At 35.8% G+C, this 26,331-nt stretch overlaps 3 protein-coding genes and 1 pseudogene across 3 annotated transcripts; 2 read left to right on the top strand and 2 right to left on the bottom strand.

The window, feature by feature from the left end:
- Positions 1-53: 53 nt before the first annotated feature.
- On the top strand, positions 54-1,258 carry LOC117612597 (UDP-glycosyltransferase 76E2-like; the record flags this gene model as incomplete). Its single annotated transcript, XM_034341276.1, has 1 exon — positions 54-1,258. A coding segment is annotated over one exon (875 nt), but the record flags the coding sequence as incomplete, so codon positions are not given.
- Positions 1,259-3,419: 2,161 nt separating this feature from the next.
- Positions 3,420-4,326, bottom strand: LOC117612598 (18.5 kDa class I heat shock protein-like). Its single transcript, XM_034341277.1, has one exon. The coding sequence runs from the start codon at positions 4,181-4,183 to the stop codon at positions 3,752-3,754; it is 432 nt and encodes a 143-aa protein (XP_034197168.1). The 5' UTR covers positions 4,184-4,326; the 3' UTR covers positions 3,420-3,751.
- Positions 4,327-6,076: 1,750 nt separating this feature from the next.
- Positions 6,077-8,329, bottom strand: LOC117612596. Its single transcript, XM_034341274.1, has one exon. It carries the CDS (start codon positions 8,327-8,329, stop codon positions 6,077-6,079), a length of 2,253 nt encoding a protein of 750 aa, XP_034197165.1.
- Positions 8,330-16,278: 7,949 nt separating this feature from the next.
- On the top strand, positions 16,279-22,066 carry LOC117612595 (annotated as a pseudogene).
- Positions 22,067-26,331: the final 4,265 nt, after the last annotated feature.

Below are 26,331 nucleotides of genomic sequence, written 5' to 3'. Positions count from 1 at the left end.
GTATGATTTTCATTCTTCTTACTTATAACTAAGAGCACAACTCTGGATTGCAGACTCTCTGTCACTGAATCCAGTGCCCCAGTTTCATCCCCTCAGGTTCAAGGATCTGCCCACCTCCAACTTGGACACATTTGAAAACTATTCGAAACTAGCCGTTAACGCGGGCAATGTTAGGACGGCCTCAGCCATCATTTGGAACACCGTGGATTGCCTTGAACAATCATCACTAGCACAGATCCAGCAACAATGTCAAGTTCCAATCTTCTCTATAGGTCCTCTTCACAAGATTGCACCAGCAGCCTCCAGTAGTTTACTAGAAGAGGACACCAGCTGCATTGCGTGGCTCGAAAAGCAATCTCATAAGTCAGTTATCTATGTAAGCTTGGGGAGTGTAGCATCCATTGGTGAGAAGGAACTCAGTGAAATGGCTTGGGGATTAGCTAACAGCAATCAACCTTTCTTGTGGGTGATCAGACCTGGCTCAATTTGTGGTTTAGACTGGAATGAGACATTGCCTCAAGGTTTCATAGAAGCCGTTGGAGAAAGAGGTTGCATTGTCAAATGGGCACCCCAAAGAGAAGTTTTGGCTCATGGCGCGGTGGGTGGGTTTTGGAGCCATTGCGGTTGGAACTCAACCCTAGAAAGTTTATCTGAAGGTGTTCCAATGATATGTACGCCGAGTTTTGGCGATCAGAAGGTGCACGCAAGGTATATCAGCCAAGTATGGAGAGTAGGCGTACAATTGGAGAATAAGTTAGAAAGAGGAGAGATAGAGAGAGCTGTCAGAACACTGATGGTAGATGATGATGGGGAGGGGATGAGGGTAAGGGCCAAAGATTTGAAGGAGAAAATAGAAGTTTGTATGAAGAAGGGTGGCTCTTCTTACAGTTTCTTGAATAAGCTTGTGGAGCTTATCATGTCATTGTAATTGCAACAACAGTGGCTCTTCAGACATTGATAGATGAGGCTTGCTGCTTGTGGATGTCAAAAAAAAAACTTCTGTTGTCCATCCACAGCGTTGAATAAAGTAAAAATTGTTTTTTTGCTCTTGTTTCATTAATCTTCTCTACCAAACTAAGGAGGTGTAGGTAGTTCTGTTAGAGTTAAGAGCACTAAAAGGGACCAACTAGATTTTCGCTTTAATTTAGTTAGGTATATAGAACCCAAAAGAAATTTGTACCCAAACAAAACATATGGCCGAGGGAAGACCAACAATGTCAATTGTCTCAGCTTAAGTACCCCACAACAGAAGGGATTGTATAAATATAATAAATAAGCAAAAATAATATTTAAAAAAGACAGGGATAACAATGTCAATTATTCATCCCTCTGTAGTGGGTCAAGGATTACCAAACAAGAGTTAACATCTCTCTCTTACATTGAACTGGCTGTGTTCTAGCTTTAATTTTGTATCTATGTTAATTGACTAACATTTTCAGGCATGACAAGTAACAAAATCAAAACCCTAGGTTTCATAATGAAGCAAAAAATGGGCTTCTTTGGGTTGCTGTCTTATGACTAAAGACCAACTAAAGCCAATTGTCTAGCTTTCGTTATCCAATCGGCTCTCAGCCATGAAATTTCCTTCCCCAAAGGTTATTATTAAATTAATCTCCAAAGTCTTCTATCTTATTTTAAAATAAGGACTAGCTAAATGTAAGACCCTTTCCAGGAAATGTAGTTAAGTACCCTAATTTTCCAACTTAATAAGGAATTTTCTCTATACACAGAATGAGTTCAATGCTGACTTTTGATGTAGCTAGTCTATAAGCTACAAGGAATGGATTTACAACTTATTTGACAATCCCAAAATACTTATTCCTGCCACACAGACCTGTTCTCAGAAAGAGAGAGAGGGAAAAACAACATAGATGCCGCAGATTGGTTCTGGTTCCGTGCCCATTCCAAGGGCACATAACTCCGATGCTTCAACTCGGCACTATCCTTCACTCCAAGGGCTTCTACATCACAATCGCTGACACCCAGTTCAACTTTTCCAACCCACTGAACTTCCCTGATTTCAACTTCTTAGAGATGTATGAAGGCTTACATGAGCAAAATGTCTAGTCCCACAATTTTATAGATGTGATATCGGGTTTTAATGCCAACTGCAAAGCCCCGCTCCGGAAGTCATTGGCTCGGATGATGGAGAAAGAGGATCAACATAGTAAGATTGCATGCATAATCTATGATGAATACATGTATTTCTCGGAATAGGTGGCTAATCATCTAGGGCTTCCTAGCATTATATTGTCTACTAGCAGTGCAGCAAACATGCTGACTTACCAAGAAATTCCTAGGCTCCTAAAAGATGGTTACATTCCAATTCCAGGTGTGTAACAATCAGACATCTTCCATCTTTCTCAGTGCTGCCGTATGAGATGTTAATACATCAAATAGATCAATTAATTGATTACTGTTTTAATCTTTTCATGAGAAATAAGGCTCTATGATTCTCTGGTTCTCATAACATAACTTTAACCTATGCCTGAACTAACCTTAAGATCTCTGGTACTCGACCTATGTGGGTGCAGATGCTATGATGCTGGAACTGGTACCAGGCCTTGAACCGCTCAGATTTAAAGACCTACCAATTACCAATTTCAGAGATTTGGATGACTTACCGCAACTAATAGTGAACGCCCACGATTCAAGGTCATATTCGGCCATCATTTGGAACACCATAGACTGCCTCGAACAATCATCATTGGCACATCTCCGGCAAGAACACCAACTTCCATTGTTTCCTATCGGTCCTCTGCACAGAACTATTCCCGCCTCCTCCATTAGCTTATTGAAAGAGGACCAGAATTGCATTTCATGGCTGGACAAACAATCACAACTCTGTCATCTATGTAAGCGTGGGAAGCATAGCCTTCTTGGACAGTAAAGAACTAGCAGAAATGGCGTGGGGTCTGGCCAACGGTAAGCACCCTTTCTTGTGGGTGGTTCGAACCGACTCCATATCATTGCCAGAAAGTTTCCAAGAAACTGTTGGAGAAAGGGGTTGCATAACGAAATGGGCACCCCAAACGCAGCTCTTGGCGCACAGCGCAGTTGGAAGGTTTTGGAGCCATTGCGGTTGGAACTCAACCATTGAAAGCATCTCTGAAGGAGTTCCAATGATATGCCAACCATATTTTGGGGACCAAAGAGTGAACTCAAGGTACTTGAGCCTAGTATGGGGTGTAGGGTTGGAATGGGAGAATGACATGAACAGAGGACCAATATAGGAAGCTATAAGAATGCTTATGGTGGGCAAAGAAGGGGAAGTGATAAGGCAAAGAGCAAAAGATTTGAAGGTGAAAATCGAACTTTCTATGAAGCAAGCCGGTTCTTCCTACAATTCCTTGAATGAATTGGTAGACCAAATCTTGTCATTCTAATTGCATAAATGTTAAAGATTATATCAACAACTCAATGTAAATACATAATCAGTTATTGCAAATTTCATCATCCATTATATATTGTACCATACAAAGTAGATGAACACAGCATACAATTTCATACTCCATTGGCAGTATCAGTTATTGCAATGATCATCATTTCTAATATTTTGTACAATACAGAGTAGATGAACGCAACATCTAACATCATACAACATAGCACATTAAGTTCAGCTAAAAGCATTACAAACTCACACCTATTTTTTATACATTTCAATCACATAAAGACACAAACTTTATTCACATTCTGACACAAAACGCAGCTACCCATTATCTTAAATTAGCCAAAAGAAGACCTCACCACCTTAATCTTCGCCAGAAATTTCAATGGCTCTGATATTGGGTCTGCTGGGCTCCTCCTTAGGAACAGTGACAGTGAGAACCCCATTGCTCATGAAGGCCTTAAGCTGCTCAATCTTGGCGTTGTCCGGAAGCTTAAACTTTGTCATGAAGCTACCGCTGTCTGTACTGATCTGAAGCACACGCTCGTCTTGAAGCTCCACAAGCACGTCCTCGTTCATGAACGCAGGAAGAGCCGCCTTTAGGATGTGGGCATTTCGGGTCTCTCTCCAATCTAGTCTTGAGTTTACCGAAGAACCCAGATTGAATTCCCGGAAAACGTTGGAGATTGAGGAAGGGAATGGGAAAGGGAAATCTGTGAATGGGTCCCACAGGTCAAGATCCAAGGAAGGGTCGAAGTCACTGCCTCGTTGCTCGTTGATTGGGACGATTGACATCTTTGTTCAACTGGGTTTGGTTTGGGATGGAGTTTCTGAGAATCAAGAGATCAAAACAAAAATGGAGAAGAAAGTGAGCAACTTTTTCAAGGAATTTGTGAAGTGAGCTGAGACTGGTGGCTGTTTTAAATGGTGAAAAGTGGATTGAGGTAGAAGAAACACCTCGGAGATTCTAGAAATTGGGTGGGCCCCGCCTAATGTGTTGGACTAAATTAACGGTCTTTGGTTTCGAACTAATGGTCCAAAGTTGAGAACTTGTGTATCGAGTGTGGATAGCAACACTCTTTACCATGCCTTTCATTTCTTTATAGGCAACCAACAATACAACTCTGCGATATGGCACCCTTTGAAGCCCCAGCTCTTCATCCCAAAAGCCTACTTATTGAGCTTTGAAAGACTCACTCCAATCAATGGCTTCCTTTGCATGATGCATGAAATTGTTCATTCCGAGTCACTTCACTCTGTTTCTGTGCCTTGTCACCAATACAGGCGTTGTCAATCTTGAATTGCAGCCGAAACATCATTGATTCATCCCCTGCATATTGTCTGCACAAATGCGCTGCTAGACATATGAGAATTCTGAGAACTACGGAAATAAAATGAATTAGTTAGTGACAATATGCAGCAATGAACAATTTAAAACAATGATACTATGATCTCTGTTATCTTCTAGCCTCATTCAGCAATCATGTTTGTTTAATAAGTAAGCTCAATTTCCCTATCTCTGAATTTCGACAGGAAAAAAAAATTCCTAATCAATTTTAAAGTTCCAAATCTGTGTCTAATATCAATGGTACCCTTATTTCTGTACCCCCAAAAAAAAAAAAAAAAAAAACCTTGTCAATCATTAATTTTTTCCAGACAGCACCATATGATGACCTCTTCTTAGTTCTAACTTTCTAACCGCACTTTTATCATGTTAACAATCATGCTTGGGATAGAACGCAAGATTTTGACTTCAGCATGTTCTTGAGAAGCCACAACTAAAAGGTCTCTTGGGTGCTAAGCCAAGAGTTTAATCAACTATAAAGTTAATAACATATACGCAAGTGTTTGGGAAAATATGTGAAATGACAGAAGTGAAAAAATAATAAAAATAATAAAAAAGATTCTAATGTCTGTGTTGCTTGAAATTTTGAATCCATAGAAGCTTGTATAAATGAAGCCAAGTGCTAAATGGGTTAACTTGACATGGGTAAATGAAGAATAAAAAAAGAAAAGAAGCACAGACCATATAAAACAGCGCATTATGTACCTTCCAAATAAAAACCAAGAAAAGAAATATACTGGGAAATATCTTACTAGTAAGACATCTGAGTATGTACCTGGTCTTCAAGATATAAAAAACAGAGTGGCACCACTTGGCATCCTGAGATATAATATCTAGTATGAGCTAGTACACTACCTAGAAGACAACAGGTACACAACAGATTAAGACTGCTATAGTATCAGCTGGGTCTCCCATTTTCAGGTTCGTGTTATGCTAATAAAAGTCTGTAGAGAATGGACAACAAGACACCAGAAATCAGAGTACGATCAAAATGAAATTCATCTTGCATACTCCCACTAAATTCTGATACCAGAGGATACAGATAAAATGCTTCTGGTTTTTTTTTTCTCATATAGCAGTACGCGCCTCTTGCTAAATTTGAGAGAGTGGCAAACCATGCGATTATGTTACTTCTTCACACAAACCTGTAACTTGTTCTGCAGTCACCATGCTCGTTATTTCTTGAACAAGAAGTCATGGTTGAACCTACTCAATTTCTAGGGATGCAAAGTATACTAACAATATTTCAAAACAAGAAAGGAAAAAAAAAACAGTTGAAAACTCAAAAAAAACCAAAAACCAAAAACATCGGTATTCATTGATAAAAGATCCACTCATTACAATTATAACTGACATGGACGATTTTTCATATTTTGAAATCGTTGCATAATAACCTCATCGTCGATACTATCAAGAATGTCTGTCTCAATATATGGAATCAATCTATCCTTCATCCTTTCATCTTCCATTCGGTTGCGTAATCGATTCTTCACAATATTCAAAGCGGAAAACACCCTATCTACCCTGGGAGTTGCAACTGGTAAGATAAGTGCCAATGTCAACAGCAAGTAAACTAATGGGAAAACAGAGTCTTTTTTGGTCTCAGCCATTTTTTGTGCAAGATCAGCGATCCCGTTCAATCCTGAAAACTCAATGCTAGAACGCATGTCCATAATGTACTTCTCAAGCTGATCTTCAAGTATCATTAAGTCAAGTGTAGAAAAGTCATTTGGATAATACTGAGCAAGACAAATCAACTTTTGTTTGTCAAAAGCAGAAAATGAATCACTCGGATTCAAACATGCCACACAAAGAAGCAACCCTGTATTCATTTCAGTGAAACGAACATTTAGCTCTTGAATTTGCATATCTATAACAGTACAAAACAACTCAACACAATAATAATGCATGTTTGTGATCACCTGATCTCTTTTTTTCCCTCGAGTTAGAAACCTGTCATCCATGTTATGCACTTCAATTTCATGCTTTTGACAAAATGAAGAAACCTCATTGAGTAATGAATCCCAACCACTCTCCTTCATCACTTGCAATTGTTCTTTACATACTCTCACTAGGTTCATGGCATTCACGATATCCTGATCATTTTTTTGTAATGCTTGTGACAAACCATCTGTGATTCGCAAAATGTTTATCATCATATGTAGACTAAAAATAAAACCAAATGACTGGAGGGGACCCAATAGAACCCGTGCTTTAGATTTCTGTTCAGAATCTAATCCAAACTCTGCTATGACCTCAAGTACATCTATCACAGATGAGAACATAGTAAACAAGCTTATCAAAGTCTTAAATTTGGAGCTGCCCTCATTTAGACCTTGTTCACTTAAAAGCTTGCTGGTATTGAGTGCTTCAAAAACTAAAACATCATGTTTCTCCCGAAGAGTGTCACGACATTCAACAAATTCTCCAACAACATTCACCACCTTAGCAACCCAAGTAAAAAGATCCACAATTTCTAAATGATTCTTTGACATGGCTATAAGAGTTGAATGAAGATCATGAGCAAAGCAATGGACGTAAAATGCACACTCATTCGCCTTCACTATAAGCGTCTTAAGATTATTCAACTCACCTTGCATATTACTTGTCCCACCATAACCTTGCCCCCGTAACTTAGCCATGCTTAATCCATGAGTAGAAAAGAAATCATCAATGGCCCCCTTAAGCGAGACAGCGGTGTCATCGGTAGCTTGCACAATACCTAAATAACACTCAATTACATGACCTTTATCTACAAAACGTAATACAATAGCCATCTGATCCTGTGAAGACATGTCATGAAACTCATCAATAAGAATGGAAAATAATGAATCACCAATATATCTAACGATTGCATTGATGATTTCCGTCGAAATAGCAATTTCAATGTCCTTCTGAGTATCAGATGATGTCAACTTCAGGGTTAAGGGAGCATTGTTCAATGTGACAGCTTTTATATCCTCATCATAATTACATCGTAATCTCAAAAGGTCAGCAAACATTCCTTGGTTGTTTGAATCTTCATATTCATCATCTCCATAGAACAGAAGCCCTTGTCGCAAAAGAAATCTCATGCAACTAACTGATGCACCCAAAAGAGTTTTATATTCAGTTTGAGCTTCAATTTGCTTTGAAAAAGCTTTACAGTTGCTCCAAGCTTGGTTGTGGGCACTCATCGGTCCTCCAACATGACCTTGTAACCTTTCACTCTTCTTCTTCCAATTTGAAAACCCTTTGCCAACAAAAGAGTCACTGCCTGCTTGTTCTCCAGTATTTGGTTTAAAAAGATAGCAACAGAAACAATAAGCAGCATCTTTTGCTACACTATATTCCAACCAAGTAGGAAATTCATCAAACCAAGCAGGAATGAACCTTCTTGGCCCTCCACTAAGATTCCTCTGGGGGAAGGAATGGTTTCGGGGCTGAAAAGGACCTTTTTGTAGATAAGCCCTTCGAACTTGATCTCGAACATTAGGATGGTAATCCCAAATTCGAGTGCGTAGTCCAGGATCAAGAGGGAGATCTTCCAAGTTGATTTCCAAGCAAGCTTGTTTTGAACTATTAACAACTTCGTTTGGAGGCGATGATGACTCCATGACCGTTGATTTCCTTTTAAAATATCTTTCCATGACCGTTCTGTTTCAAAACTTGGTTCTTTTAGCATATATATTCAAACCAATATTTCTTCAAAATTCCAACAATTTATCAAAAACTATTTCTATTTGCATAAATGCAATCATCAAGAAAACAGTACAAAAATAACCGTCCAAACTAACAGAAATCTCTACAAAAATTTAGGAAAACACTACAAAAATTTCTTGATATACAACTACTGAGTACAAAAAATTGCTTCTTGAATAAAATTTTAGCTAGAGAAGTTTTCTTACCTCTGGTGAGATTGAGAGAGCCACGATAGATAACAGATGAAGTATTTATGCTTCGAAAATCACTAGGCGTTAGGTAAGTGTGAGAATGAGAGAGAAAGAGACTTGAAAGAGATTCGCGCCTCCAGACGTCTGAGAGCGAGAAAGGGAGGGAAATCTCGGAAGGAAAAACAAAAGAAGGAAAGGAACAGGGTAAGAGGTGGCACTTATTCATTAGGGCTCCAAGGGCATTTGGGTAATTGGACACACTCATTCCACAAAAATAGTTCTTTAATGCCTTGGGTCTAGCTCAACAAAAGGGTCTTTGACATTACTGACCAATGGACTCAAATTCGAATTCGCGTGACAGTTCGATAGTGTGTGTGAGAAGACAACTTTCCTAATATCGCTCATGTAAAAATATTTATATATAATTCATCAAGAACACAAAAAGTAACACACGTGTCAAATTACAAATCGAATTAAAACCCTTTTTTTTTATTTAACAAATATGAAAAATCGCATCCAAGATACACTTGAAATCGGCTCAGTTTAAGCTTGAGTGATTGGTGTTTGTAATTTGCAAGTGTTGCTTCTATGCCCGGATTTCTAGACCAATATTTGTTGACTATAAATATTTGCTTTCGTGTGTCTGAAACTTTGAGGTGTGCTCATACATCCACAAAGATCCATGCACACTGATATCTTGGTTATCATTGTACTCGTAAGTAACTACAAACTTGTTGCAACTCATAACATGGTTGGGGACCATATTGACTTCTATCTTAGTAACATATTGACCTTGATCTTTTATTGGGGCTTTGGGTTAGGGATGGACAATGGCTACACGAGTACAAACTACCATCGTAATAGGCAACTCATTTGGGTCAATTGGTACCCATTATCCATACCTACCTTAGGTATGCAATTCACCTTATCCCAATTTTATTGATGTAATTGTGATTCATATCCGAAGTGTAACTATTGAACAACATTTATGAATACATAGAAGTTCCTAAATTTAATGACGTGTGACTCATTTCATAGAGGCACACCGCTGAAATTATAAAATTTTCCATATTGCAATTTTACCCTGAGATTTCATATGTTGGACTATATCAAAATTCCAGTTACTTTTGTCTCTTAATTAAAGACCTCTGCTAACATGGTTGTTCTATGCTATTTCTAATTGAGATTCTCCTTCCACAGCTTTTGTTTTATCCAAATCTTCATGTCCTGCTAGAGATTGGCACAACATATTTGAAGAAATCTAAGATTTGATCTATAGCTTTTTTCATACTTTTTCACTGCACATTTGACATGAATAAAATTTCACCATTAATCATACCTTATTTGTGAAACTTCTCACAATATGTGTATTTGCACGCCTATTGTAACATGATAGTTAACAACAATGAGAACACTATGATTTATATCATTTTACGAAAGTGTAAAGAAGGATAGCAAAGGAGTGTAATTAGGTAGTGGAGTTAACCCCCCCCCCCCCCCCCCCCCTTCCCCAATTCCTCTTCCCCAAATATTCATCTTTTTTTATGTTCATATCCATGAATAATATAAATTTACATGAGACATTGGGAGAAACTAACAATTTCAGGTCAGTTTTCTTTATTTTGTTCTTTTTAATTTGAGATAATTATTCAATATGATACATTAACTTAAACTATAACTTGGGGTTCGACCACAAACTATAACCTGGGTTGTGTTTGAAATTAAGGTAACCTATTTAATTAAAAAAAAAATTTTGGGTTAGATAATTAATTAAAACTTTAATGTCAGGTTAATGGCACGATATCTTCGTCAAAACAGGAAAAAGATAACACCCTCACCCTTGTGTCATTCGTCAACTATGGTGACACGTAATTCAATGGAATTTTCACCAAAAATTGCAAACTCTAACCTAATACAGGGTAAAAAAGAGTGAAAATGGGACTTGGTGTTAAAAAAACTAAGTCGCAAATTTCAACGACATTTTTGTTGATTTGGTTCGGGATTTTGGGTTCGTTTCCATGCCAAATGACAACTCGACGTCGTTCCAGTGCCAAAGACAATTCTTTTTTGTGTTTTTGCCAGTTTGATGACAAGTGGAAAGAAAAATCAGAATGTGTTTTTTCTATTGGTAATTTAATTTAATTTAAATTTTTTCGTTTTTATTAGTTTTAGTTGTAATTGTTTATTGGATTTCAATTGTTTTACCCCTTGAAATAAGACCCTTGTATAATTTAAACCCCACTAAAAAATCAGCCAATTTAATAGCCACTAAAATCGATCAGATTATTAGAGCGTCTCCAACCGAGTAGTCAAATCCTACATGAATTTGAAGTTTAGAAGAGATATGTCAAAAATAACATATCAAAAAGCTTGATGTCAAATATTTTTTAAATATTTTTTTAGTCATGGACCCCACTATCATTTAGTCTCTTTCAAAACTTTATGTATCATATGAGCCGTATTTGCTTTTAAAATATAATAAAATAATATGATATTTGGCATTTTCGGGTGGAGTTCAATTTTTTTTTCAAAGTGTCAAATTGCCACATAAGCCATCAAATTCAAATTTAACATTTTGCATTTGACATCTCCCTTTGAAATGCTATTAGACTCCAAAAATTCATGAAGCAATTGCCTTTTTCTTGGATTCCACCCATTACCTTCTTCAATAATTGAAGTTCAATTTCATGTCTACAGAACACTTCATTTAAGTCGTAGATAACCTGTCACGGGAACCCATCCTCCTAACTAGATGTTAATCATTCGTGTCTTCATGGTGATATGTAGGGGTGCATGTGTCTTCCTAGGGGTGGGAATCAATTCGGCCAAACAAAATCGTAATTATCAGTTTAATTTGGTTCTGATTAAGAAAAAGTCAAACGGTTTCAAAACTAAACTGGATCATATATGATTTGGTTTGGTTTGGTTTTGAGCTTTTGTAAATATGATTTTATTTATATTATATTTTACATGTGTAATACTCGAATTATATAATAACTATATATAGATATTTGAATTGAGCTATATTAGTTATTGAAATTTGAAGTTTTATGACATGTTGAGCTTTATGATGATTTCGTACTCTAGAAAATGATTTATGTGTGAAGCAAGTTGTGAATTTGTTGGTTATAACTGGGTTAAAAATATTGAAAAAATACAAAAAGAAAGAAAATTGGGCTTAGGCTCAAACTGGATGAACCAAATCGTCTTAAATTGATTTGGTTTGGTTCGAATTTATTTCCTTCATGAATTTTGTCAAAATAAAACCGAATCAAACCATTATATTGTAATTAGTTCGACGGTAATTTTAAGAAAAAACCAATTCAATCCAGACTGTGCCCACCCCAATGTCCTCCTTCAGGATGTTGTCAAATAGGAAAGACGCTTTCAAGTCATTTAATTATGGTAGGCTTTACTTAGTGCGGAGCAAATTACTCCTCAAGGCCTGATATATCTTTATGTCAATCTTTTTTTAATGATATTTTAATTACAAGTGATGAGGACTGGCCGATGGCACAAGGGCCCCCAAAAAAAAAAGGGGGGGGGGGGGGGGTCTCCTATAATACTTTTTAGCTCAAGAGATATTCTAGCAAAAAAATAAAAAAACAAAACAAAACAAAACCTTTTGTGTGTAACTGATGCTTTTTTGGCTTTATTCTAAATTGTTTTGGGTCTTTTTTTTTATTTTTTTTTTATGTAGTGAGCCTATTTTACATAAATTAACATAGTTAACACCTCCGCTTGAAACTTTTTATTTAAATTGTTGTTCAGAATAAACATTGAATAAATGGTTAAATACCTTTTTGGTCAATGGGTTTTACATGGAAATTCAATTTGGTTATTGAGAAACAAATTTAGTCAAATTTGTCACTGTATTTCCAAAAGTTTACAATTTATAGACATTTCTTTATTTTTTATTAACTTCCATTGAGTGCAGTTTATATTTTTATATTTTTATATTTTCAGGAAACACGTTCAAGGCTTCTTCCTCTAACTCAATGAGTTAGGTTATTGTGCTATAAGCGTTTTAAAAATGGAGGGAAATCTTGGGTTGAAATGGAAATAATGAGGTATAACGTCACGAATTGGGTGTTATAAGCCTGAATCGATTAAGTGAGAACCGTATTGTGACTTCGGATGACAAGGAGATGTAATCAAGGTGATAGAGCACCAAAATATATTGGTAAGTTGTTGATTTCATTTTAATTTGGTTTGGGCTTTTGATTTTCCTTATACCTCACAATTTCAATTTCAACCCAAGATTTCCCCCAATTTGCTAAACTCTATAATAGCACAATATACCATAACTCGTTGAGTTAGAGGAGGAAGAATGAAGGTGATTCCTAAAAAAATAAAAATAAATACTGCATGTAATGAAAGAAAACGGAATGTCTATAAATTGAAAACTTTGGGAAACACAGTGACCAATTTAGCTAAAAAAATTTATTAATGACCAAATTTAATTTTCATGTAAAACCCAGTGACCAAAAAAGTATTTAAGCCTTAAATAAAATGCCTCAATTTTTTATTTCTACCCACGGCTAGGGATGGCAAAAATCCCCATAGGGGCGGGTCCCCGTCGGGTCCCCGACCCTAACGGGGGGAGATTTCGGGTCTAAATGGGTACCGGGTACGGGGATCCCCGAACTTAAAAAATCCCCTATGGGTATGGGGTGGGGATGGTATTGGCGTCCCCATCCCCGAACCCGGCCCGAAAATATATATGTTTATATTTAAATAAATAAATAAATATTTATAATATTTATGTTTAACCTTAAGTTAACTTCCCTCTCCTAATTCTTCCTAATTTTCTATGGAATTTCATATTGATGTGATTTTAAATAGTTGAGTTGAACTTTATAGTTAATTTGGATATGTTGAATGATAAATTAATATGAAACTTAATGTTAAAATGTATGATAAATATTTTTTTATACCAAAAAAATCGGGGATTCGGGGCGGGTATGGGGGATAGTCCCCCGACGGGGACGGGGACGAGGATTCCCCGAAACCTAATAAACGGGGATGGGTTCGGGGATGGGGGCGGGGATGGAGAGCGGGGATGGGGAGGGTATTGTCATACCCGGCCCCTACCCGACCCGTTGCCATCCCTACCCACGGCCTCCAAAATCATTGGACCGGCCTTGAACAATAGCAAATTTTGCCACCATCTTCAATATTGGTCCTCCACGATACTTGTTTAGCCTTGAGATTTCTCACATGGGGCTAAGCGGTTGTCGTTCAATGACCCTTTAATGAAGTGAAAACCCAAAACTTAACAAGGTTGATGATATATAAGCAAGGTCTAAAATATCGAGGGTTTCGAAAATATTGGTAATATCACTTTATTTCATTTCCCATGTTTGATTTGTACATGAATGTAAAATAAAGTTTGTTTAATTTTTCAATTATACCCATATTAAATAAAATAAAATAAAAAATAATGCATTTAATGCTCTATTATAATTCTACATTATTAATGGGGAAAAAGGGTCATTAAAATGGTGAATTAGTTTCCCATGTGAAGGGAAAATAAAACCCAAGGGGGGGAGGATTTCATTTTCTCCTTATTTTCCCATGTGTCAGGCAACCATTTCTCATGCCTAAATTTTCCATTTTTCATGAACTAAATGCCCCTTTTATACATTACATGGTAAGATACATGAGTAGTTTAGTACCATAATATTTGCAAATTGTGCCATATATTTTTTTTTTCCATCTAGTGGGTCTCCACGTTCCCAAGTAATCACGTCTATTTCCTCCATTAGACATCTTAAATATTCCTATATTCATTTGTCATGGAAATTAGGTACAATTTTTTTTTTTTGCCAAATGATGGGAAATTTTCATTAAATAGGAATAGAAAGGTTTACAATGCTAAAAAAAAAAAATAGTTGTGACAGTTATCCAAGGGAACCTAAATAAAGTTATCCTCAGGAATATGGATTGGATAAGTCATTAATCTAAGGTATGTTGAAGGAGGAAATGAAGGTAGAGGTGAATGACTTTCTATTTAAGGAGGATTAGAAGGGATTATTTATAAGGTGTTGCTATCCTCCAATTTTGTGTGGATTATATGGGATAAGTTTTTTTCATGAGTAATCCATCTTCTACCTTCAACTTGGTATAATAAAAAATTCATTTCTTCCTTAAATATGCTTTAACTATATGGAGTATCCAATTCAATCCAATACTAGTCACCAAACGAGCCCTATGTTTAGTACTCAACATTAAAAAGTATGAGAAATAGAATAAACAATCGTTTTTTGTTGTTGGAATTTGAAGTGTAATTTTACATGCACGTAAAATTCAGATGGTACAATTATGGCAATTAGGAGAGTACCTTAGCCTTTGTCGTGGCCTTATCAATCATAGCTCAATATGGGGTCATAAGCATATGACAATCTTGGATCTACATTGAAATGATGCTGTTACTTAAGGCTTAGACCTTAGAGCATGAAATTCCCTTTTCATCTGCATTATGCTTTGTATTTTATTACTTCCTTTCTCATCACATATCCTTATTACCTTTCCCTTTATCCTTTTTCTCATATTCGCTCCGTGATTCCCTTTTGATCCTAGGCGCTGCTTCAAAACGTACGTATCCTCTTTTATATATCTTTTGGCACATCTTATTTTTTTTGTGATAAAAAAGAGGAATCATCACTTTGATTTGATACTTTATCCGTCCTGGCTGTGCAACTGTAACAATAATTAAGCCATAAGAAAAGTCTTACTACCGATGCTGAAGGCAAAACCTCAGAATCCCTGAAAATATAACCAGATACTTTTTTTTTGGCCAATGTTAAAGAAGGTGACAGGCCAATCGGGGTTTGCCGTAGTGATGAAGGCAATGGGATCGAAACTTGTTAGTGGTCCATCTTTATTTTCCCACCTGGTGGACACTCCCCCGTAATAAGGACAAAATTGGTTTAAAAAATTGAGTGGCATAAATAAATTATATTGACATCCAAATCCATATAGTAACCCCCACAACAATCACCAAAATTGGTGACAAAATGGTGACTGTCGCCACTTTTTTTTATAGTGATTTAGTATTTCTTGTCACTGTGGAGGAGGAGTTTATAACATTGATAGACTTCAGTGTACTTTTTAATGTAATACACCTGGTGCTTTACATGCTCATCATGTAAATATCAACCAAACTGGAAAAGAGGTTAACGGCCCAATTAATCTATACAAAATTGGTAATGTGTTATTGAGCTCCTTCCCCTCCCCCTGATCGCTGTGTCTCCACACAAAAAATTGTTTTATTTCGTACCTAGTTACTTTTAGCATGTGGAGGAGAAAAATTCTAGTGCAATTACCTTTTTTCTCTAACTAAGGATCTATTGGTGTAGTAGTTTGGAGAAATGATCTCCCAATAATGACCCTAGATTCGAGTCATAATATCGATATGTGTGAGTTTAGTAAATCACTAGAAAAGTAGTTTGTCCTGACATCACCTGGTATGATTTACTTGAAGCACTAGAAAAGTGGTTTGTCCAAGCATACAAAGCAATTGTTTAGTAAGCAATCATGTTTATTATCATTACTTTTTTCACTTGTGATATTTCTTTATCTTTCTTCATCACTTGACTCAGTTTCTTCACTGGTAAGTAACTTTTTGGTGCTTCCAGTTATAAATATTTAATTTGTATTTTCTATTTTTTGGTCTGGAATTGATTTGGTGAAAGCTCAAGTTGAGAAAATAATAGTTAAAAAGCTGAATATTGTAGTTCATTTTGGTATTTGAGCTTGTTTTACTAAGCATCTACAAAAGTAGTTTGTCCAAGCATACAAGCAAAGGAATTGTTTAGCAAGCAATCATGTTTGTCGTCATCACTTTCACTTGCGATGTTTCTTTATCTTTCTTCTTCACCTGATTCAGCCTTCTTCACTGGTAAGTACGTAACTTCTTGGTGTTTGTTTTAAATATTTAATTTGTATTTTTTTAATGCAATTGGTTTGGTGAATGGGGGGAGCTAGGATTGTATGTGTTGGGGCCGAAGCATAAAACAAGTTTTAAAAAGAAAATTTTAATAAATAATAGACTATGAACAAAGTCATTGATTATGAGTATTGGAGGATTAATCGGCTAATATGGCTTCATTTTCTTCTTCTTTTTTTCGTTATATTAATTGTGGGACTACAAACATGTAATATATAATTGTGAATGAAATTATTATAAAGTGATTATAGGTTATACGGTGGTCTGTTATTCTTCAAAATATGAGCTGCAGCTATATAATACAGTGTATGGGAAAAATTGGGGTGTGGGGGTGGGAGGGGTTGGGGGGCGGGGCCATGGCAGGCCCTAAGGTGAATTTTATAATCCTTTCTGGTCTTTCAGCTTGTTCTCTCTCTCTCTCTCTCTCTCTCTCTCTCTCTCTCTCTCTCTCTCTCTCTCTCTCTCTCTCTCTCCATATGGTCTTTTCACTCTGTTTGGTCTCGGTGGGAAAAACAACGTTTACTTCTGCTTGACTTATGTCCTTGTAGAAACGAACGAAATTGGAAAAACAAATAACTAGAGTTAGGTACTGTGTTTTTTTTTAATGACTTAGATACTGCTTTCTCTCTTTTGTTTTGTTCCATTTTTGTTGGGACCTAAGCAGGTCCGTTTATAATTTGTTTCACACTTCCAAGAAATTTAGTTGATTCTACAATATTCGAGTTATTGGGACTTTTTTTTTTCATCATGGTTTACGATTCTCACTGGGTAAACTTCTGAATTTTTATTTATTTTTCTTTCTGAAATTTTGCAGTTCGACAAGTCTGCACAGTAAATTGGTATTTGTTGGGGCCTAAGTGATAACTTTCTGGGGATTATACATTGTTAGTGGGTATTCTGTACAATGTCTTGCTGGTAATGTTCTTTCTACATGCGAAAGAATCTAAGAAGCTGCGGAGAGTTTATAAATCATGAGTAACGGTGTTCAATTATGCAATGGAGGGTTGCAGCTTAGCAATGATGTGAAGGAGAATGATAATGGGGATGTTGACCTTGTTGAGGAATTTGATTCTTATTGGCAAGATATCAATGACCGGTTGACCGTGTTGAGGGTGGTGAGTGACACAGTCATCAGGGGTATGGTACAAGAGGCAGCAAAGAAAATTGCTGATAAAGAACTAGAGGTGACTAAATTGAAAGAAATGTTACATGTTGAGGGTGTTGAAAATGAATTCTTGGCGTCTTTAGCAATGCGCCAGGAGTCAAACAGACTTATTAAACAAGGTACCAAAGACAAGATGCATCCTAGCTCTCTTGAAGCTATTTTAGAGCACGAAAGAATAGAACAATCTTTGAGCAGCTTAAGAGGAGCAACTAAAGAGGAGTTTAAGAATCTCGAGGCAGAAATTGATAGCATAAGAGGCAGCTCAGTTAAGATAATTTCTGAGTTGTTGGGTTTGAGTGACATACAGCAAGATATAGTTTCTGACAGATGGATTGGTGTAGATAGGACGCTTAATTGTCTAAAGAGTGCAATAGAAACTGGCTTTCAACAGGTGGAACAAATGGTTCGCTTGTCAAAGGCTGATGTACGTGAGTGGCAACAGGAACAGGAGTTTAAAGCAGAAATTGAAGCATTTGTGATGAGGAATTGCATTTGGAGATTCGAAGAAAAAATTTGGGACCAGTTTTATAGTGATAAAAATGTGAATGGGCATGGAAGGATGAAAGAGAGGATATCAGGTTTACAGCAGGAATTGGACGCCATTTCTATATCACTATCTGTTTCTGACTTTGGACAGCTATCTTCTCATGTATCTTTGGAAGGTGACGAAGAAAGTAATAATTTTAAGAAGGGAGACCGTCCCCACCGGAAGGTTTTGAACGATCTTAAATCATCATCTCCATCTCCAGCAACATCATCACCAACATCAACATCATCATCATCATCAACATCATCACCAACATCAACATCATCATCATCATCATCATCATCATCTAGCTGGGAAGAAAATGGCGCGCATGATAAGTCAGAAATAAATATGTCAAGAGTTGAACTGATAAATTATTATAATACTGAGACCAGAGGCGGATCCATTAAGGCGCAAGGAGGTGCAGCTGCACCTTCTTTCGCCCGAAAAACCATCGTAGGTACTTCAAATTGCCCCTTTACTCAACTGGTGTACAAATGTCTTTGTCCTTTTACTTTAATTTATTTTTATATTACTCAATTTACTTAAGTTTACAATGTAAATAAGGAAGTACCCCCCATTTAGATTCAAATAAAAATACTAGAAAATCAAATTCCCACCAAATCAAAATATGAAATTTCGGTTTTAGTGCAAAATACGATTTAGGCTAAGAATGATGGCTCATTAAGTCAATATATACTTCATACTAAAATCCCATAAAATCAAGTTTTCTTATTTGATGTGTAAGGAATAAAAGCCGCCAAAAATTATCTTGAGAAAATGATTATTTCGAAAAACCATTTTTCATACTTAGTCAATTTTGCACCTCCGCTAAAAAATTTCTGGGTCCACCAGTGACTGAGACGACTGAGTTGAAGAGAAATCGTGAGTCTAAAATGCAAGATATGACTGAACAACTGTTCAGCCTCAGGAGGGAATTGTTGAAAGAACGGGGATCTTCTTTGCCATCAAAGAAGAATAAGGAGTTTGACATGCTGAGGAGGAGAATATCTGAGGTTATTTCTAAATTAGATGACATTCTTGTCGAAAATGAGCCAAAAGCTACATTTGGTATCGATGAAGAAAGTCTTAGCCGTTTGAAAGACAGACTGGAATCACTCCTTTCAGAAAACGCCCAGCTCAGAGATTTGCTCACAGATTAGAAGAGGGAAATTAAGTGCCTTTCACTACAAGTTTCTGAAGCTGCAGAGAAAATGTCAGAGCACAATGGTGAATCTTCTAGCCATCTCTTTCTGGCAGAAGCAAAGGAGCGATTGGAACAAGATGCAGCAGCTGCCTTGGAAAAGGAAAAGGAGCGATATGAATTAGCTGCTCAAGAGCTTGAAAATTTAAGGGGTGAAATTGAACATTTGAATATGGAGTCCATCATCATGCAAGAAATAGTTGTAGTTATATTCAGAGAAGCCTTGAAGGATGCTGAGATGGAAAATCTAGAAAAAGGAAAACAACTAGAAGTTGAGGTTGCAAACAAAGAAAAGTTGAACCAAAAAATACTCTTTCTGGCAGAAGCAAAGAAGCGATTGGAACAAGAGGCAGCAGCTGCCTTGGAAAAGGAAAAGGAGCGATGTGAACTAGCTGCTCAAGAGCTTGAAAATTTAAGGGGTGAATCAAATGCTGCACATCGTAATTTGGTTGAAAGACATAAGGCAGATATTTGCAAGTTAGATCAGATGCTTCTTGATGTCAACCAAGAGAAGCAGAATGCTGTGTCTTTGTTTGAAGCAAAAGAAAGGGAGTTCAAGCAGCAATTGAAATCATTAGTTGTCTATAGCCGTGGATTATTGAGAGCGATTACTGATTTTGAATGTAGAGTAACACAAGATATTTCAGGAAAATCTTCAAGGTACTTGCTCAGTTATTGTAACCTATAAGTGCTCTACCTGTAAATGCCTTTCGTGCTCTAATTCTGTGCTTTAACTTTAAATGCCTTTTGTATTTCTGTGATTTTGTTTCCAGGTTGAAGATTTTGAGTTCTCAATCGCGTTCGCTTAAACAAAAAGCTAAAGTACTTGTAAAAAGAAAGATTCTATACAAGCAGGGATTTGAAAGGAAATGTTCTGACCTTGAAAAAGCTGAAGCCGAGGTATGTAAATCAGATAGGTATTATGCATATTTCAACTTGATGTTTCGGCCTCGGATTGTCTTTCATGCTATGAAACTTATGGAATTGAATAGTTGCTTGCATATACTTATGGGAGAAGATGGTTTGAGACATATTGTTGGATGATAGAATGGTATTGTAAATATGATTGGAAGTTATCTTCCATTACTAATCTTGATTTCCTTTCCGTTTCACAGTACTAAGCTTTACTTTAGTTTTCTTTTCTACTTGAAAACGTCTTGGAGTTATATGTGTTTGAAGGTTCAATTAGATATATTTTTAGTATATAATTATATCAAATTTGATTACAAAGATAGCCTTCAAAGTTTTTATTCCCCAAGTCATAAGAACATACTTTGTAAGTTTTTTACAGATACTGTAATAAGCGTGTAATTTTGTGGTATATTTAATGGATCATTTCTCACTGGATTTCAGGTTGATCTTTTGGGGCAGGAGGTGGACAGTCTATCGAGCTTGGTTGAAAAAATATACATGGCCCTTGATCATTATTCACCAATATTGCAACATTATTTTGGAGTAAGTTGTTTTCTTCTTTTGATTGGTGATTTGTCAAGCTTTCTCTATCTTACTTTTATATTTTCCGGTACCTGTGTGCAAGGATGAAATTGTTGATTCGGTGGAAATATCGGTTGTTCGTATTTTAGAAAATCTGTGAAAACATGAAGTAAAATTTTACAGAAACAATGAAAATTTACTTGAAACATGAAAAATGTGGGGAAAAAAAGCTTTTCGAAATGGGATATAGGTAGGATGTTGGGATTCTTAACTAGTTATTTGTGGATTTAGTACAAAGTTATATATTTTTGGGATTTAGTCGGAAGGCATTCTTATATCTATTAATGGGTACTTGGTTGTTGGTTCTCACTATTGTGCACTATTATGCGGAAACACACAAGATCTTGTTATCAATGGACTACGAGAAAAAACAAACCACACCAACGATGAAGGAAATTGAGCGTGCTCACACACAAAAGTAAACAAACCAACCAGGAACACAAGAAATTTATAGATGTTCGGTAACGTGTCCACATCCTCTCCAATGATCCCCTTGAGAAATTTCACTAGAAGAATAAGAACAACTTTGGTTTACAAGAAAAGCCTATTAGCTCTCTATTCTCTCAAACCCTAGCTCTCTATTTACCTCTCACCCTTTTGGCTCAAACCCAATTTGATGCCCCCTTGTTTTCTAGATTATACCTTTAACCTAGCCCCAAAAGTCCTATTTATAGCTTATTTGACTTAGGTTACAAGTCTACTTAAGAATAGGAAACATAAGCCCTATTAGATTAGGCTAGAAATCCCACACAAAAAAAGGTTGGAACACGTCAACCACGTCCAAAACAAGTCAGGACATACAACCTATGTATGGTAAGCCAAAAACACAACACGCACAACCTAGTGTCGTGAATGCTTGATGTACAGATAAAATCATCCATGTATTGATTCAACTTTTGTTGTGCTTCGCAGATACCTGAGATCTTGAAGCTCATGAGAGGAAAATTACGTGGACAAACTAAAGCAGTTTGATCTACCTTTTGACTCGATAAGGTTTCAATTGTAAGGGTTTCGTTCATGCCGCGTAACTACTACAACTATATATGGATTTTTATCTATTAATTTGACATTGTTTTTTAATATGTTTTGTCAAAATCAAACCAAATCAAATCATTATATTGTAATTAGTTCGACGATAATTTTAAGGAGAAATCAATTTAATCCGGACTGTGCGCACCACTATGTCTTCCTTTGGGATGTTGTCAAATGGGGAAGACGCTTTCAAGTTATTTAATTATGGTAGGCTTTACTTAGTGCAGAGCAAATTACTCCTCAAGGCCCTATATATCTTTATGTCAGTCTTTTTTATGATATTTTAATCACAAGTGATGACAATAGCAGGCTCGACCCATACATGTTGTGCGGACTTGGCGATGGCACAAGGGCTCCAAAAAATGGGGTCTCCTATAATACCTTTTAGCTCAAGAGATATTCTAGCAACTATAAAAAATATATATATATATATTCATTTTGTGTGTATCTGATGCTTTTTTGGCTTTATTCTAAGTTTTTTTGTGCCTTTTTCTTTACTTTTCATATAGTGAGCCTATTTTACATAAACTAACACAGTTAACACCTACGCTTGAAACTTTTTATTTAAGTTGTTGTTCAAAATAAGGTAAACATTGAATAAATGGTTAAATACCTTTTTGGTCAATGGGTTTTACATGGAAATTCAATTTGGTTATTGAGAAACAAATTTAGTCAAATTTGTCACTGTATTTCCAAAAGTTTACAATTTATAGACATTTCTTTATCTTTTATTAACTTCCATTGAGTGCAGTTTATATTTTTATATTTTTATATTTTCAGGAAGCACGTTCAAGTCTTCTTCCTCTAACTCAATGAGTTAGGTTATTGTGCATAAGTGTTTTAAAAATGGGGGAAAATCTTGAGTTGAAATTGAAATAATGAGGTATAACATCACGAATTGGGTGTTATAAGCCTAAATCGATGGAGTGAGAAGCGTATCGTGACTTCGGATGACAAGGAGACGTAATCAAGGTGATAAAGCACTAAAAATATATTGGTAAGTTGTTGATTTCATTTTAATTTGGTTTGGGCTTTTGATTTTCCGTATACCTCACAATTTCGATTTCAACCCAAGATTTCCCCCAATTTGCTAACTCTAATAGCACAATATACCATAACTTGTTGAATTAGAGGAGGAAGAATGAAGGTGATTCCTAAAAAAATTAAAATAAATACTGCATTTAACGAAAGAAAACGGAATGTCTATAAATTGTAAACTTTGGGACACACAGTGACCAATTTGGCTAAAAAATTTTCTCAATAACCAAATTTAATTTTCATGTAAAACCCAGTGATCAAAAAAGTATTTAACCCTTGAATAAAATGTCTCAATTTTTTTATTTCTACCCACGGCCTCCAAAATCAATGGACAGGCCCTAAACAATAGCAAATTTTTCCACCATCTTCAACTCAAGAATATTGGTCCTCCACGATACTTGTTTAGCCTTGAGATTTCTCACATGGGGCTTAGCGGTTGTCATTCAGTGACCCTTTAATGAAGTGAAAAATCAAAACTTAACAAGGTTGATGATATATATAAGCAAGGTCTAAAATATTGAGGGGTTTCAAAAATATCAGTAATATCATTTTTTTTCATTTCCCATGTGAAATTTGTGTATGAATGTAAAACAAAGTTTGTTTTATTTTTCAATTATACTCATATTAGATAAAATAAAATAAAAATAATGTATTTAATGCTCTATTGTAATTCTACATTATTAATGGGGAAAAAGGGTCATTAAAATGGTGCATTAGTTTCCCATGTGAGGAGAAAATAAAACCCAATGGGGGTGAAGGGTTTCATTTTCTCTTTATTTTCCCATGTGTCAGGCAACCATTTCTCATACCTAAATTTGCCATTTTCCATGAACTAAATGCCCCTTTTATACATTACATGGTAAAATACATGAGTAATTTAGTACCATAATATTTGCAAATTGTGCCATATTTTTTTTTCCATCTAGTGGGTCTCCATGTCCCCAAATAATCACGTCTATTTCCTCCATTAGACATCTTAAATATTCCTATATTCATTTGTCATGGAAATTAGGTACAATTTTTTTTTGCCAAATGATGGGAAATTTTCATTAAATAGGAATAGAAAAGTTTACAATGCTAAAAAAAATAGTTGTGACTGTTATCCAAGGGAACCTAGATAAAGTTATCCTAAGGAATATGGATTGGATAAGTCACTAAATCTAAAGCATGTTGAAGGATGAAATGAAGGTAGAGGTGAATGACTTTCTATTTAAGGAGGATTAGGAGGGATTATTTATAAGGTGTTGCTATCCTCCAATTTTGTGGGGATTATATGGGATAAGTTTTCTTCATGAGTAATCCATCTTCTACCTTCAACTTGGTAAAAATAAAAATTTTCATTTCTTCCTTAAATATGCTTTAACTATATGGAGTATCCAATTCAATCCAATACTAGTCACCAAACGAGCCCTATGTTTAGTACTCAACATTAAAAAGTAGGAGAAATAAAGTTAAAGAGAAAAATAGAATAAATAATCATTTAGTTTTTTTTTTAATGACTATGACTATTGTAAAATTATACCTAAAAAAAAGGCTTTTCAATCGTTTTTTGTTGTTGGAAATTGAAGTGTAATTTTACGTGCACGTAAAATTCAGATGATACAATTATGGCAATTAGGAGTGCCCTAGCCTTTGTCGTGGCCGTATCAATCAAAGTTCAATATGGGGTCATGAGCATATGACAATCTTGGATCTACATTGAAACGATGATGTTACTTAAGGCTTTAGACCTTAGAGCCTGAAATTCCCTTTTCATCTGCATTACGCTTTGTATTTTATTACTTCCTTTCTCATCACATATCCTTACCTTTTCCTTTATCCTTTTTCTCATACTTCTCTCCTTGATTCCCTTTTGAGCTTAAAGTGGTCACTTTAATCCTAAGCGCTGCTTCAAAACGTACGTATCCTCTTTTATCTTTTGGCACATGTGATAAAAAAGAGGAATCATCACTTTGATTTGACACTTTCTCCGGCCTCCTGTGCAACTGTAACAATAATTAAGCCATAAGAAAACTCTTACTACCGATGCTGAAGGCAAAACCTCAGAATCCCTGAAAATGTAACCAGATACTCTTTTTTTTTGGCCAAAGTTAAAGAAGGTGACAGGCCAATGGGGGTTTGCCTTAGTGATGAAGGCAATGGGATCGAAACTTGTTAGTGGACCATCTTTATTTTCCCACCCTATTCCACCCCCTACCTCCTTATTTACTCCAAAAACAAAAACAAAAACAAAAACAAAAAAACAAAAACAAAAAAAGGGGGAGGGGGGGCCAAAATATAATACTAGCCTATGGACATATGCGTGTGTCAATAATTTTTTTTAAAATTTATTTTGATTTATAAAGGATTTTGTTGGACATGGGCTCTTATTCATTTTTCCCAATTATGTGTATTTTTAATATATAGAGTGAAGTGTCGTTTTACTTCTCGAACTGTGACCCTAATCAAACTAACCCCCGGAACTAAAAAGTTAACCAATTTAACATTTGAATTAATTAAAATATTTCAAAATTTCATTCAATTTTCCGTTAGTAATAAGGGTAAATTTGTAATTTTAAGTAAAATAATAGTAAAATACATAAAAGAAAAATAAATAAAAAACCATTATTTATAATTGTAAAAATTAAATGTATATTGGTCTATTATAGCTTCTCGTAATTCTGGTGGACACTCCAGGACAAAATTGGTTTAAAAAATTGAGTGGCATAAATAAATTATATTGACATATCTAAGTGTGCAGAAATAACAGACTTTCAACATGCCTGCTGGTTAAGGAAAAAAAACACACAATACTCAAAGTGTGTCCAACTCCCATTAGTATTTCTTGTCACTGTGGAGGAGGAGTTTATAACATTGATATAGACTTTCTTAATGTAATACACCTGGTGCTTCACATGTTTTCACTAAAGCTCATCATGTAAATATCAATCAAACTGGAAAAGAGGTTATAGCCTCCCAATTAATCTATGCAAAATTGGTAATGTGTTATTGAGCTCCTTCCCCTACCCCTGATCGCTGTATCTCCAGAAATAATTAAAATGTTTTATTTTATACGTAGTTACTTTTAGCACGTGGAGGAGAAAAATTCTAGTGCAATTACCTTTTTTCTCTAGCTAAGGATCCATTGGTGTAACCGTGTAAGTTTGGAGAAAAGCTCTCCCAAGAATGACCCTAGATTAGTGAAGCACTAGAAAAGTAGTTTGTCCTAACATCACCCGGTAAGATTTACTTGAAGCACAGAAAAGTAGTTTGTCCTAACATCACCCGGTAAGATTTACTTGAAGCACAGAAAAGTAGTTTGTCCAAGCATACAAAG

This window comes from Prunus dulcis, unplaced genomic scaffold (assembly GCF_902201215.1).
Source record: "Prunus dulcis unplaced genomic scaffold, ALMONDv2, whole genome shotgun sequence".
Lineage (NCBI taxonomy): Eukaryota > Viridiplantae > Streptophyta > Magnoliopsida > Rosales > Rosaceae > Prunus > Prunus dulcis.
This window is presented reverse-complemented; position numbering and strand designations above follow the sequence as displayed.

Coding starts and splice junctions, on each gene's coding strand:
- LOC117612596 (XM_034341274.1), bottom strand. CDS start 8,329: ATGGAGTCATCATCGCCTCCAAACGAAGTTGTTAATAGTTCAAAACAA.
- LOC117612598 (XM_034341277.1), bottom strand. CDS start 4,183: ATGTCAATCGTCCCAATCAACGAGCAACGAGGCAGTGACTTCGACCCT.